The 16,836-nt window shown below is 36.2% G+C and overlaps 1 protein-coding gene across 17 annotated transcripts in view; it reads right to left on the bottom strand.

The window, feature by feature from the left end:
• The window catches only part of CLASP2 (cytoplasmic linker associated protein 2), a 136,086-nt gene that overhangs the window by 108,547 nt on the left and 10,703 nt on the right, over window positions 1–16,836 (bottom strand). For 15 of the 17 annotated variants that reach the window (XM_014548388.1, XM_014548392.1, XM_005877095.2 and 12 more), the window contains one exon: window positions 10,955–11,025. In XM_014548388.1, coding sequence (XP_014403874.1) covers window positions 10,955–11,025 — 71 coding nt within the window. Of the gene's footprint in view, window positions 1–5,500; window positions 6,097–10,954; window positions 11,026–16,836 lie in introns of those variants that run through there. The other 2 variants (XM_005877100.2, XM_014548394.1) reach the window with 1 other exon arrangement.

Below are 16,836 nucleotides of genomic sequence, written 5' to 3'. Positions count from 1 at the left end.
CCCCCCCCCGAAAAAAAAGATATATCAACCAACTGCAATGGTAAACCTTGTCTGAATCCAAATTTTAAAATGTAAAACGATTTTTATGAAACAATTAAGGAAATATGCACACGTGCACACACATACACACATTCCAGTCCAGCAAGATAGTAGGGCTGGGGAAGATAGGTAAGAATACTGATGAATAAAAATTGTCTATGTATTGATAATTTGTTGAAGCTGGATAATGGGTGGTAATACAGGTTTATCACAATATTTTCTATTTCTGGTTATGTCTGAAAATTCTCCTAAAAATATAATTTTAATCACTTTACTCTCTTCCTTAAAATGCTGCAATGGAACTCCAATAAAATGATAAGTAAAACCATAAGAGCAAAGAAAATGAGGTGAGGCAGAGAGTATGTGAAATCAGCACCTAAAAGATAGCAACAAATTCTTATAAAATGCAAATAAAAAGGATAAAAGGCTTTTGAAGAATAACACCACAGCAAAACTGCAACTTAGAATTCTCAGAAGCCCACTAAAACAGCAGAGAGAACTGATCTACCTTAGAGAATGACAGAAGTAATAATTTCTAAGCTAGAAAGTACAGGAATGACTAGCAAGGAACAAATGAAAAATCTATAGAATGATTTCATCATTAAGCTCTTCTCCCTCCCAACTCAAGTGAGCTCAGTACTTTACATACAAGTGTGTATGTGCATGCTTACACATGTGCGCATACACGTACACACAATTCTGTAAAAATGGAGCCATCAGGAAAGGAAAAACAAATTTCTGGAACTATCTGAACTTTAATTTGGCAAGATTTTTTAAAATTTAATAGGAGGGCTGGATGAGAGTCAAGGAAATCTCCCAGAATACAGAGTAAAAGAGAAAGACAAAGACGTAAAACTTCAGAAGACAAACAAAAAGGACATGGTGAATCAACCCAGGAGCTTCAACGGCTGACTAATAACAATTCCCTAAGGAGAGACTAAAGCTAATGAAGGGGAGAAACTTATATTAAAAAAAACAACAACATATTTCTCAAAGCTAAAGAAAATCACAAGCCCTCAAAAGTAAAATAATCAAACAGTAAAAATGTAAAATGTCTTCATTAAAACTAAAATGAAAAATTTTAGTAAAACAATTAGAAATTGAAAATCCAAATGCTTCAAAATAAAACGGCCAAATTTTTATATTCACTTGAAGATGCTGTGTTCTCAGCAGCAAGTTAGTCGTAAATAAGCTATTTTATTTATAAAAAAGAAAGTTTATATTATACAAAGTTTAAAAGAGGTGAAGAAATTGATAACGTCTCTTAAAATTTCGGGATAGGTATTAACTATTTGAAGACATTTACCCTTTTCTTTGAGGGGGCCCTTTAAAATTTCAAGATCTTCAATAGTTCAGTGAAGGGGCAAACACAATTTAAACCATTATTTGGTATTAACAAAATTAACATATTTTATGAAAACATAATATCAAACTAAATAATAAATGCAGCTCATAAAATGGTTTATTTAGAACCTTTACACAATCTAGTCATTTCAGGTAAATTTTCTTTTCTTTTTTTTTAATAGATGAGAAAGAATCACTGATCTGCTGCCTCCAGCATGCCCCCCATGGGGATCAGGCCCGCAACCCAAGCATGTGCCCCAACCAGGAATCAAACAATGACCTCCTGGTTCATAAGTTGATGCTCAACCACTGAGCCACATCAGCCAGGCTTAGGTAAATTTTCATGACAGCTACAGATTGGTCATAACAGCTGTCAAGCACATCAACTATACATTCTACAAAGCTGTAAACCTTTTCTTGAAGATTCAGGTTCATTAGCAACATCATGTTTGAGGCTAGGTTGCAACTGGGCTCAAGGTCTTGCACCCAAATGGGTAAATAAGCCCTCTTCAAGAAGGCTAAGATTTTTAATCTTAATGTCTAATTACTGCCTATATTGTTGCTAAATGCTCAACCTTTTGTCCCTTGTAATTTACTTTTTCTCCTTATAGACCCGCCCCCCCCACCCCTTATCATTGGTCCCAGAAGAAAAGTTTAGCCTTTTTGCCAGTAAGAGTTGCTTTCTTTCAGTGATTTAAATTACCCAATTACAGAATATTCCAGGGTATGGAAGAGATCATTCATTCAGTATTCAGTATAATTTCTTACTGTTGTTCCCTAGCTCCCCAAACCAGTAGTTATATATCAACTTGGAGTGGTCCCAGAAGGCTTACCCCTAGAAGGCCAAAGTTATATCATCAATTATATACATTTTTTTAAAAGATTCATTCATGTTTGAAATAATAAACTGTGTTGAAATATTAAAAGTTTACAAATAGTCTATTTGCAACAAAACCTTATTTCTTTCCAGCCACTCTTTGGCATAACAACAAAAGGCCAAATTCCTCTTATGAGCTTCTGAGGCAGACTGCAGGGCTCAGCGCCACATAATAATCCTACAGGCTTTTAACTCTATCAGGTTTGACTGCTGAGTTACTTCACAGTCATTTGACTGCTTAGTTTTATAAGTTTGGGTAAAGATAAATACAACTAAACAGAAAGATACCTGAAACTTATAATTGATAGTCTTTATAGTGCTTCACAAATCCAAGTTTGCTGAAGTTAAGCTTACGTAACATTCAATAGATAATAGATTAATAACCAGAACATATAAAGAGCAATTATAAATAAGCAACAAAAAAGTCAAACAACCAAAAAGTTGCCTAAGGATGCCAGAAGGTAATCCACAGAAAAGGAAATACAAATAAACAAACCTATGAAGATGATCAACCTTATTAGAAAGCAAAGATGTTTTTGAAAGGGTGAGGTATTTCTCACTCATCTCATAGGCAAATTTTAAAAAGATTAATAACAACAAAAACTGAAAAGAATGCAGGTAAGTGGTAAAGCCTCTTTTGGCAGAAATTAGTTAGAGCTAACGCAATTTGAAATAAATAAAGAACTTGGATCCAGAAATTCTACTTTTGGACTACTTTAAAAAAATATATATGTGTGGGTGTATGTGTATATACACATATACGTTTTGTACAAAGGTATTTTTTCATAATCATCTAGAAAAATAATGTGATTAAACAATCTAAAATTCCGTAACAGAAAAAATGGTTATAATACATCCATACTATGGAATTCTATACAACAGTTCAAACAAATAAGGCAGCTACACATGATTGCATTAAAAAATCTCTATGCCATATTGAGCACACAGCAAATGGCAAATATATATTCAGAATGATACCATTTATGTAAACTCAGTAAAAACAAAATCATTTATTTTGATACTTAATATGCATGTAAGGTATGACAAGACAAATTCCATACTAATAAAAGTATTCATCTCAGCTTATACCTATGACCGAGGCTTACAGGTAGTTCGAAGGGGACTTTTGCTCTATCTGCATTGTTTGAATTTTGAAAATAAGATTGCATTTGTCTTAAGTTCATAATTCAAAATGAAGGAATAAAAAACAACATAGGAATAGTGCAATCCAATTGTTATATATGTGTTCACATGACAACAGTATGGTATATGTGCATTACACGTGAGAGATTAAATATGCAGAGTATATGAAAATGTTATAGCTATAAATCTCTCTATATATGTGTGTGTATTTCTATATTGTTTACTGTACAGATTTTTAATTTTTAATAAAGGTGTATTACTTTAATTATCAATAAAATACAATAAAGGTATTTCCATTTTGAAGAATGAACAGAAGGTTACCCTCTGAGCTTTATAAGAGATTACTTTGATTTTTTTTTAAATCAAGACATTCCTAAACAGTCTGAATGCATTTATATACCATCTGAAAATAAAAAAACTAAGTAACTGTACCTTGATAGCCATTGAACCTATATGTTTAAGAAATAAAATCTGAATATGGCCCAAACCAAATGCAACATTTAAAGTTGCCTGTAAATTACAATTTACACAAACAACTTGGCAATATCCTAAGTATATGGAAACTTGATGGCTTTTACCTTAAAAAGTAGTAGTTAAAATTAAATTGTTACTGATTTATATAAGGTCATATAAAAGTTACATAAATTCTTTTTTACATAAATCTTGGAATAAACCATAACAATATGCAAAACAAAAATTACTATCATATTTCCATTAACATGTACATAATAATTTAAGTGACCGTTACTAATATCATCATTTTGGTAAGTTTGCATCCTATTCCTCATAGTTCCAAGGGGACAAACGCCTTAGAGCAGTGATTCTCAACCTTCCTAATGCCGCGACCCTTTAATACAGTTGCTCATGTTGTGGTGACCCCCAATTTCAATGTTACAAACTGAACATAATTAAAGCATAGTGATTAATCATAAAAACAATATGTAATTATATATGTGTTTTCCGATGATCTTAGGGCGACCCCTGTGAAAGGGTCGTTCGACCCCCACAGGGGTCGAGACCCACAGGTTGAGAACTGCTGCCTTAGAGGAAAATCATTGCATAGTCATAAGGAAGGCTAAAGCTATTAGAATTAAAACTCCCAAATACTGTCAGTCTTCCTTAACAACTTAGTGAAAAAATGCACAAAACATTTTTGAGTAACCTCAAATTTCCCTTCATACATATCTCTGGTTTTGATGCAATTAGAAAGTATACCACTAAATATCTTAACAAAAGATTTAATAATGAAAAAAGAAAAAAAAACCTAAATTATTATGTGTTATGAAGGACAATACAGATGCACTAGATTTGGTTTTAGTTTGTTCTGTGCCTGGGACTTATAATCTCAGCAAGCCTCAGTTTTCTAATCTATAAAACGAAAATACCAAAATACTCTCTATACTTCACAGAGTTATCTGTACCTGATGAGTTAATGTATACTAAGTATACAAAAATGCTTTGGGAACTAAAATGCATATCAGAAATATTTTTTAGATGATTGCTATCATAATAAAGCACTGGAAAAATCAATTTTTAATCAAATTAATATCCTATATAGAAACTGCAAAAGAGTAAATATTTTCTAGAGAATTGTTTACTAGGGACAATGACAAATTACAAGCATATTAATTAAATAGGGTCTATGGCAAGCCATTTTGCCTCTTTTACTACTTTATACCACAGAATTCTACTTGTTGTGAAATACCACAGGAAAGATGTCAAGCTAGTTAACCAAACCTTCCTGCCAAAATCTGTCATTCTTCCAAAGGCCATGTTCTCTCTTTAAAGCTTTTGCATATATTCCATGATTCTTCCAATATCGCTTCTTCGTATCCACCACCAAAGACTGAGGGCTTGCTTGGGTTACAAGGTAAATTGTCACCTTATATTTGCCAGATCTCAGACAGACATATCAAGTAGAAAAAGATACCAAATGACAAGTAAGCACACACGTGCATACATCATACATGAGTGTATACACACACACACACCTTCTTCATTCTTTAGGGAGAAATATATTCCTTACATAGGAAATGATTGTCACTTTAAAAGGAAGTGTATAACACAAGCAAAAGAAGAAAAATAAATCTTACTCACCATCTCCCATAGCCATTCAGATGGTCCAGGGAGCTCTTTCTCAAACCAAGAGGTCAAACAGCACAGCAAATAAATGCAGCTCAGTGCCTGCGCCACTGGGCTCGGCCTGCAGCCTGCAGACACCGGGAGCACTGTGTGACCCAGGCTGCGCTGCAGCTCTGCACCGCAATAGCCAACAGCTGCTACTCCATTTCAAAATAAAAGTCTGGGGTCTTGTTGAAAACCCTCATCTAATTTAGCTGAGCCTAGCAGTGCTTGATCAAGATTATTCTTTAACTGCATACAAGCAGTTAGATACAGGTTATGGTGTTTCTCCTTGTGCTGGCTGACTGAAATGTAATGTAAGAAAAGCTCTGAGAATCAATAAATGCCATTCCACGGGGGAGGGGGACTTTTAATGCAATCATCAAAACACAAGGCATGTGTTCAGCAATTATTTTCTGCTTCCCTAAAGATATGCATGTAATCAGTAGCAATCACATGATCTGATGGATTAACTGATTTGCGCCTTTTTAAAAGGTTTTCATCCTTTTAATATTTACAAAAGGAGATTGCTAGAAGTGCACCAACAGGAATAGTCCAGTTTCCATGATTAACTGCTCTCATTATGCAGGAAGCATTTCTGGCTGCCGTAAACAAATCACGTCAAAGGCAGCCCATCAAAGGCTGTTCTGTGTGTGGACAGCAGGGCCACGCAGAACAAAGCTTGCTTCTGGTGGAGACAGAAGCTCGCCAGTGCGCAGCTGCAGGGACAAGGAGCACCCTCCATCCAAACTGCACAACCATCAGCACATTGTCAAGCTCAGAGAAAGCCCTGGGGCTCATGGTCACAAACAGATACAGTACCTTTAAAAATCAACATAAGAGGTGCTTTGCTTTTCACCAAAGGGTATGTTATAAACATATATATATTAAAAAAAGCTAAACCGTAGGTTACCTTATTGCCTCTAATATGCCAAATATCAAGGTAATTTGATATCCTAATTTCTATGCATTATTTTATAGCCAGCCTCCTAGAGCAATTCTTTTCCTAGCAATTGTTTCAAACAGAGAAGCTGGGAAATATTTTACAATGATTACATGCCTAGACTGCATTAGTTTCTACACATACACTAGACAAATCAGAATTATTCAGTTTTTTACAGTGAAAGAGAAAAAAACTTGCAGTCAGAACCACCAATACTGTTGGTGTTTACATCCTGATTAGCGTAGGAGACTGTCTGGAAAGCTCCATGACGACACCAGGGCCTGTTATAATCATAGTGGCCTGCAACTTTCAGTCTTTTCTTTCGAGCAGGGCTGGTGTCCCCTCCTTTCAGCCACAGTCTGATTAATTTCAAATCCAGTTTCCTTCTACTAGCAGAGCTAATTCCACTGCACTTAGGGATTCTGCCTAACTCACACTCTGTAATACAAGAATTAAACTCAGGCTTGAAAAACACTCAAGACAAAAAGTGCTGTGTATTTATCACTAATTCTAAACTAAATGAAATACTCAAATCTTAGATGATACAATTTACTTTATGTTCTTCCATCTCATCCCTAGCCTCACTGGGCTCTAGCCAACCCTGACCTCCCTTATGTCCTTTTCTACCTCTGGGTCTTTATGGTCACATTTTCTCTGCCCCAAACACTTCTCCTATCATTTATGCCATAATTAGCTTGTTCTCCTTTATCAGATCTCAATTCAAATGTGTCAACTCTCAGAGAAATCTGCCCCACTATTCTAAAGTGGCATCACTGAGTTAATTACCAACTCCATATCCTATTCACTTTATTTAATGACTTAAGATGACAGCTTTTAGCTATAATGACTCTTAAAAAGTCATACCACCTTTACAACAAATCCTCTGGTTTTTGTTTTTGTCTGTATTTAGCAAAAAGACTTTTCATTCACAAACACTCTAAGTCAATATAAGAAATGTGATGTTTCATTATTATGGTATCAGACAAAAGCATACTAAAAAATTTTACTTACCATGATAGTTTCTAGTCACAGAATATCATATGGAACAAATCTGAATTAAATGCCATGTTTGGGTAAACTCCCAACAATTTGCTTTGCATATGTACACAAAGTGAGAGAAAGAAAAGGTGGTATCTTTAATGGCTCTTCAGTCCATTATGTGCATTAATCTATATACAAAAAAAACTAATATGCAAATTGTCCCCATGGGAGTTTAACCAGGAGACCAATCACTCACTATGACGTGCGCTGACCACGGGGCGGGGGGCGTGGAACAAAGGAAGGCCTCCATCGGCCCTGATCACCGGCCAGGCCTAGGGACCCTACCCGTGCCAGAATTTCATGCACCGGGCCTCTAGTTATTTTTATAAGTTTTCATGTTGAGCCTTTATTTTGACCTAAAATGGTTTCTTGTTCTATTACTGTTTTGTTTAAGACTTTTTAATTGATGTTGTTTTTTTAAGAGAGAGAGAGAGAGAGAGAGAAACATCAATGTGAGAAGGAAATATTGATTGGCTGCCTCCTGCATGCCCCCTACTGGGGATGGAGCCCACAACCTGAGTATGTGCCCTGAGCGGGAATCAAACCAGCAACCTTTCAGTGCACGAGATGACATCCAACCAACTGAGCCACATGGGTCAAGGCCTGTTATATTACTTTTAGTTTACAGTTTTAGCTTGAGTGCACAATAACAATGAGCCAATAAAGGGCTAAAAATGTTGTGGGGGAAAATTGTGCAGAAATAAAAAAGGAGTTGAATAAACCTTCATTACATTCTTTGGTTACAAACTTTTTTGCATTTAATTTGTTACTTATAAAAATTTGTTTTCAGTGTTTGATACATTTGTCTCCCTGTGACAATTATCCAAGTATCCTGGACTGAGATGAAACATACTATTAGTGGAAATAATTTTCTCATTTAATGGCTTTTGATTTGGCAGCAAGGATTTTAGGAATAATTTAAATTAATTTCATTAAACAAAGGGTAATTGTATTCCGTCCATCACCAACTGTATTCACTCTGGATTCCCATGTGTTCCTTGTTTATGATCTCTTCTCCCTTACTAGAATGTAGGCTTCCTGAGGCAGCATCTTTAACTGTCTTCTACACTGCTGTGACATGATCTAATTTTAAGATCATTGTCACTTCTGGGTAAAAAAAAAGATTCCAGAGGGCAAACATGGAACTGTAACATGTAATAATCTAGGTAAAAACTAAAGATTTAGAGTGGGGTTTTAGAAGTGGAGATGAAAAAAAAATTGGGGATATATCAATATTTCAGGGGAAGAAATGATCAATTAAGCTAGACTAATTAGTAAAGGACTAATTAGTAAAGGATTAATTAGGGGTCAATTCAGATTTCTAGCCTGAGCTGATAGTGGTACCACTGACTGAAATGGGTAAATCAGGGAAGAACAGATTTGAAGGAAAGGATGAGACAACAGGGTTTCAATTTTGGACATGCTAAGTCTGGGATGCTCATTAGGCATCCAAATGGAAATGTCATAGATGCCACAGGCTACCAAATCTAGAGCATAAGGGATAGACTGAATGAGGGCTAGAACTACACATTTAAGAATCATCAGCAAATAGTTACCATTTAAAGCCTTTGGGCTAAATTAGGTCACTGAGAGAAAATAATGACAAGGGAGAGAAGGGGGTTGAGGATAGTCAACATGATAAACAGGCTTCCCTCTACTAGTCTCCACCCTTATTAACAAATCCATTAAAGTATTTTTCAATGACAGCATAGTATTTTCATCAAAAACATCATGGCTGCTTGGCTGGTGTGGCTCAGGGATTGAGCGTTGACCTATGAACCTGGAGGTCACAGTTCAATTTCCAGTTGGGGCACATGCCCAGGTTGCAGGCACAATCCCCAGTGGGGAATGTGCAAGAGGAAGCCCATCAATAGTTTTCTCTCATCATTGATGTTTCTCTCCCTCTCCCTCCTCTCTGAAATCAATAAAAAATGTTTTTTTAAAACAAAACAAAACATCATGACCAATTTCTATACCCCAATATACTGTATATGTATTACAGATTTTAACATTCACATTTGACCATATTTACAATATTCAGAGCATAACCTCCAATACAAAAATATCTCTGAAGACTCCCCTAAGAGAAATAAGTGGTAGATACTAACACCAAACCTCCTTGTTTATGGAGAGATAAACAAGAGAAAAGAAATGAGAACTTAAAAAATAGGGGATAAAATAATCTTCTATTTTGATGGTAACAGAAATAACCTCACAAAACACAATTACAGTACTTTCAAAATAAACCATACCAAATAATAAATATTTTAAGGTCATAATATCCATTACACTCTTTTTCTTAGAGTTGTAACTACAAAGTTTGGAATACACAAGTGAGAATGCACTGTAAATGGTATGAAAACACAACTCTTAATTTAAGGAATTTTAACAACTCTTCATCTTCCTGCTGTTTCTGGTTTCTATGGAAATGGACAGAGGTAACTGCTGAGAAAATAAGGACAAGGCACTTAAAACACCTTCTATTCAGAGGAGTGATAAACAGCTGGCAGTCAGGGGAAGTACCAGTAGTGCTGAAGTCAATTTATGCTTCTGGAACTAAGTTTAGATTAGGGTAGACACAATCTTTTTAACACTAATTTCTCACTCCATCTGCCTTCCTGCAACAAAACAAGGTTCAATCTTGGCTTAATCCAGAGGGGAAAAAACCCCACTAAATTATTTCAGAAACTAGTTTTCCTATTATTTAACTATACAACTTACATACCAAATTATTTCACCAGCATCATTTACATAGTACTAAGTTAATCACACTCTCTTTAATAGGAACTTAATTCCCTAGGTGAAAAACCATCTATACTATCTTTTGAAATAGAATATATTCTTTACATACGGCTAATTAATAATTAAAGACTGAAGTCTAGGTAAATGGTACCCAATAAAACCAAATACAACTTAGTATCCTTACAAAAAGTAGAGCAACTACAAAATCAAATAAACGCCACATACTAACTTCAACTTCTAATTCAGAAGCCAAAGATAATTATGTTGGTAAAGTTCCTACGTCTGTGTTTCTTCACCAGTGTCATCACTGGTAGTCTACACATAGGTGTAATGAGCCCATCAACCCCACAATTTCTACTAAAAACAACAAAGTAAAACAGTTACTATGGGAATAAAAAACACATTCCATGCATGAAACGTAGAAGACAAGAAGGTCACCATATCTTCAACCCAGAAGACACAAAACATAGGCAAAAGAACAGGATCATTTTGCACAAATGAGTACACCCATTATTAAATTTTCACTTATTCCAAGTAAGTGCAAATGGCCAGCAGGATATAAAGACTTTGTTATTATATCCTAAGTTTTAAATCACAAAATCAAATCTGATGCAACAGTTGACTTGAAAACATATTTTAGTGTCTAAAAGTTTGTTAATAATCTTAGAAATGTTTAAGAACTAGAATAATTTAATTATTCTTACCTTTGCAGACACTCAAAATCATACCGCCTGAATTTTGCACTTCATCAAATTTGGCAAATATCGTTTCTAATCTGGAATAAAGAATACATTTTGTTTGTTTTACATACACTTTAATGAGGAACAATTCCTTTCACCATCTCCCTGAGAAAAAAACAATTCCAGGGATTTAGTTAGTTCTATACAACTCTCTTTTACAATGAACTCACTTACTGAAAAGAAAGACAAAACCCATCTCTCTTCAGTTGACAGAACCAGCCAAATACAGATAGCACTCTCCACACTTGTAGGCATATTTGTGAAACGGTAACTTTAACACAAAGCAGTTTCCCATGTTTCATCATAAAATTATTTCTCGAACCCATCAAAAATACTTCGGTTCCAACTTTATAATGAATCCATTCAGTCACCAATACACCCTTAAAAAGTACATAGAACCATGTTAAGGAAACATAAAACCAGAGAAATCAAACTGGGACCATATAAAACAAGGAACTTAACAGATAAATGCTGTGTGTGTTCTGACTGCTCCACGAGCAGAGTATAACCACTATGAAAAAAAGAATCTAATTTTCAAACAATTACAATATTCAGGATATTACACAGAATTTGTTATATTGAATTGACTATACTGAATTCTTGCGAATAAATGCTAGATGAAAGAGGGCAATGGTTACTGGAACAGTCATCTGAAGAAATGGGTAAAGCAAAATTCGTTCATATCAGAAATGTGTCCAGTATTTTGAAGATTCAAAATACTACCTATAAATAATGAGGTCATGTGCTAAAAGAGTAGAAAACACTCTGCGTGGTTGAAAAATCCAATTGTACACGCCTTGTACCTATGTAGTCCTTCCCATCCTCTAGCACCTGGTTAGAGAAACATCATAGAGAAGACTGACACAAGCGTAACACAGAGGAAAGAACTATGGACTGAGAGTCAGGAAGCCTTCAGCTTCTCACCAACTAGTTGTCACTACTCTGGGTCTCAGAGTCTTCATCTGCCAAGTGGCTAGCCACTTAGGAGAGAAGCCACAGGTAGGAATAGGATTAATAAGTTGCTGGTGTATTTCAGTAAGGACATTAAGGTATAAGCCATCCACATATGATAAAATCCCTATGAGGCTAAAACTACTAATATAACTTAAGAAGAAAGGAATATTGTAAGCCAATTTTATTTTGAGCATAACGAAAAAATCCTAAGCACATATGTGGACACTTAATTTATAACAAAAGGAACACTGAAGAAAAATGTTTTTAATAAGTGGTACTGGGTCAAGTGGATATCCATATGGGGAAAAAAATGTATCTGAACCTCTATCTCACACCATTAAAAAAATATCCCATGTGTACAATAAACCTAACTATAAATAAAACTTCAAAACAATTACACAGAGAATGTCTTCACGACAGAGCAGGCAAAGATTTTTTAAACCAGACACAAAACGTGTTTAATCATAAATGAAATGACTGAGAACTACATTAAAATTAAGACCTATTCACACCAAGAGACATCAAGAAACTAAAATGGCAAGTGACAGGGTAGGAGAATATATCTGAAACATATATATAGCTAACAATGGGCTTATATCTAGAATGTATTTTAAACAGCCCTACCAATCAATTTTTTAAAATGACAGACCACCCATGCCGGGCCTGCGTGGTTCAGGGACCGAGCGTCGACCTATGAACCAGGAGGTCAGGGTTTGATTCCCAGTCAGGACACATGCCAGGGTTGCAGGCTCGATCCCCAATAGGGGGTGTGCAGGAGGCAGTCAATCAAAGATTCTCTCTCATCCTTGATGTTTTTATCTCTCTCTCCCTTCTCTGAAATCAACAAAATATATTAAAAAATAATAAAATAAAATGACAGACCACTCAATTTTTTAAAATGGGCAAGAGACCTGAAAACACACTTTACGAGAACATACCCAAATAACTGATAAGTTTGAAATGGTGCTCTTCTTTATTAGTAATCAGAAAAGTGCAGATTACAACCATATGAGGATATATGAACCAGAAACCTAAATTAGTAAGAGTAACAAGTATCAGTGAAAATGTAGAATGGCAACTTGCAAACAGTGCTAGTGAGAATATAAATAGGTACAACCACCCTGGAAAACTGTCAATATCAACTAAAGGTAAATATACCCAACTAGAGGCCCGATGCACGAAATTCATGCAAGGGCCTTGGCCCCGGCCCCAGCCACCACCTGCTGCGGCTTTGTCCGGAAGGACATCTGGTCTAATTAGCATATTGCGCTTTTATTATTATAGATGGCCCAGCAATTCCACTCAGATATATTCCAAGAGAACGAATATATTCATACACTAAAAGAAACGTGTAAGAATGCTCTGAACAGAATTATTCATAAAGCTACAAATTAAAAAACTCAAAAGTCTATCAACAGTATGGAATAATCAAGTATGGCCTACTCACACAATGGAAAACTATAAGGCAATGAAAATGAACAACTGTAGCTGAACCAAACAATACAAATGTATCTTAAAAACATAATTATTAACTGCCTGGCTGGGGTGGCTCAGTGGTTGAGCATTGACCGCTGAACCAGGAGGTCACAGTTTGATTCCCGGTCAGGGCACATGCCCCGGTTGTGGGCTTGATCCCCAATGTGCGGCGTGCAGAAGGCAGCCAATCAATGATTCTCTTTCATCATTGATGTTTCTATCTCTCTCCCTCTCCCTTCCTCTCTGAAATCAATAAAAAAATACATTTAAAAAAACCCACAAAACCATAATATTAACCGAAAGAAGCCAGATATAAAAAAGTATACACTATATGATTCCATTTACATAAAATTTAAAAACGGGCAAAACTGAACTATGGTAATAGAAGTCAGAATTGTAGTTACTTTTCAGAAGGAGAGAAAAGGGAAGGATTAAAATGGATTTGGGGAGGCTTCTGGAATGTTATAATATTCTACTTCTTCACCTGCATGATGGATACATGGGTGAATTCACTTTGTGATAATTTACAGAGCTTCATACTTATGATTTATGTACTTTTCTGTATGGATGTCATATTTGAATAAAAATTTAAAATAAAAGAAAAATAACTTAAATAAAAAATTTTAAATACATAATTTATTATATATAATATGTATATAACACATATATACATATATAGGGTGGGGCAAAAGTAGGTTTACAGTTGTGAGTACCCGAAACAGTTTATTCTTATATTATTTATTATTGTATTCTTTTCCATGTGAATGACAGTAAAACTACTTCTGCTCCACCCCACATATACTCTCTCACACATAAATATATGTGGTAACATGATTTCTTTCATCCACTTAAAATAATATAGAATATATTCAAATGAAAGTCTTGTTAGCCCTACAAGTAGAAAGCAAATTAGTGAATAAGTAAACAAAATACTTATTTATTGGACAACCTTATCACCAAAAAATTAGCACTTGAAAAAATCTTACATAGTAAAAGATAGCCAGATATAATATTTATGATAACAAAACACACCACCACCTATGAAATAGTTTTGCTCCTCTTAATACCCCCTGCCAAAAAACTAATCAAGTCTCCAGATCCAACTACCAATTTACAAAATATAAAGACAGAAGACCATGTTAAACTGCACCACAGGAAAAGAATTAGCAATACCTAGAATATGGGAAACTTTATAAGATAAACTACTAGACATATTCATAAAATAAAATACAAGGCAAATAAATAAATAAATGCTGGGTCTACATGAAGATTTAAAAAGACATAAAACATATCAACTAACTGTTGAACTTTATTTGGATACTGAGTCAAACAAACTACCAAAAATACATAGATACTTATGACATTTGAAAAACAACTGGAGGAGAGACCAAGATGGCGGCATAGGTAAACACCGCAGACTGCTGCCGCAAACAACCACTTCAAAAATACAACTAAAAGACGGAACGGACATCACCCAGAACCACAGGAAGGCTGGCTGAGGAGAGACTCTTCAACTAGAAGGAAAAATAACAGCACACCGAGGCTCAGAGGAGGCGCAGTGTGGAAAAAACTCAGGTGCGGAGGTGCGCGCGCAAAGCGGGCTGGTGGCTGAGAGCGCGGTTGTCGTTTTCGGTCAGGGGGGAGTCTCAGACTCTGAGCTCCAGATACGGGCGAATCGCTGGGGACTCGGACCCAAACGGGAGAAGCGGGAGTGTCTGGCATCAGTTGGAAGGCAGCTTTCTCTCCGAGGTTTGCAGCGGTTCCTGGGGTTCTGAGAAGCAGAGCCTCTGGGAACAGGACTGAGGGCACCATAACGGCTCCCTCCGCCCGCCCTGTTGAGCCCGCCCCGCCCAAGCCCTGCGCAGAGCCATTTGCCGGATCGCCTCAGGCAAAGGCTAGATTAGCACCTCCCCAGAGGACAGAAGTTTTCCGCGGCAGACACAGCTGATTCACACAGCCAGTCGGCCTGGTGGTCAAATCCCTCTAGTATTAACTACAACAATCAAGGCTCAACTAGAACAAGACTGCGCACAAAGACCACTAGGGGGTGCACCAAGAAAGCATAAAAAATGCGGAGACAAAAAAACATGACAGAAATGGAGGATATAGAGCTAAAAATCGCAATTTTGAGGGCTTGCAAAAATGTGCTAGAAGCTGTCAATAAACTTGAGGAGAGAGTCACGAAAACTAATGAGACCCTCGATGCTATGATAAAGAACCAACTAGAAATTAAGCATACACGGACTGAAATAAAGAATATTATACAGACACCCAATAGCAGACCAGAGGAGCGCAAGAATCAAGCCAAAGATTTGAAATGCGAAGAAGCAAAAAACACCCAACCGGAAAAGCAAAATGAAAAAAGAATCCGAAAATACGAAGATAGTGTAAGGAGCCTCTGGGACAGCTTCAAGCGTACAAACATCAGAATAATTGGGGTGCCAGAAGATGAGAGACAGCAAGATATTGAAAACCTATTTGAAGAAATAATGGCAGAAAACTTCCCCCACCTGGTGAAAGAAATGGACTTACAGGTCCAAGAAGCGCAGAGAACCCCAAACAAAAGGAATCCAAAGAGGACCACACCAAGACACATCATAATTAAAATGCCAAGAGCAAAAGACAAAGAGAGAATCTTAAAAGCAGCAAGAGAAAGAGACTCAATTACCTACAAGGGAATACCCATACGACTGTCAGCTGATTTCTCAACAGAAACTTTGCAGGCCAGAAGGGAATGGCAAGAAATATTCAAAGTGCTGAATACCAAGAACCTACAACCAAGAATACTTTATCCAGCAAAGCTATCATTCAGAATTGAAGGTCAGATAAAGAGCTTCACAGATAAGGAAAAGCTAAAGGAGTTCATCACCACTAAACCAGTATTATACGAAATGCTGAAAGGTATCCTTTAAGAAGAGGAAGAAGAAAAAGGTAAAGATACAAATTGTGAACAACAAACATGCATCTATCAACAAGTGAATCTAAGAACCAAGTGAATAAATAATCTGATGTACAGAATGAACTGGTGATTATAATGAATCAGGGACATAGAAAGGGAATGGACTGACTATTCTTGGGGGGGAAAGGGAAATGGGAGATGCAGGAAGAGACTGGACAAAAATCGTGCACCTATGGATGAGGACAGTGGGTGGGGAGGGAGGGCGGAGGGTGGGGCGGGAACTGGGAGGAGGGGAGTTATGGGGGGGAAAAAAAGAGGAACAAATGTAACCTGAACAATAAAGATTTAATTAAAAAAAAAAAAAACAACAACTGGAAATTTGAACCTTGACTGCATATTTGATTTTACAGAATTATTTATAAAGAAATTTAAGGTTTGAAGATAGTATTGTGGTTGTAATTGAAAAAAATATTTTTCCCCCTTAGAAATATATTAAACTAGAGGCCCAGTGCATGAG

Source organism: Myotis brandtii, unplaced genomic scaffold, assembly GCF_000412655.1.
Source record: "Myotis brandtii unplaced genomic scaffold, ASM41265v1 scaffold506, whole genome shotgun sequence".
NCBI classification, from domain to species: Eukaryota; Metazoa; Chordata; class Mammalia; order Chiroptera; family Vespertilionidae; genus Myotis; species Myotis brandtii.
This window is presented reverse-complemented; position numbering and strand designations above follow the sequence as displayed.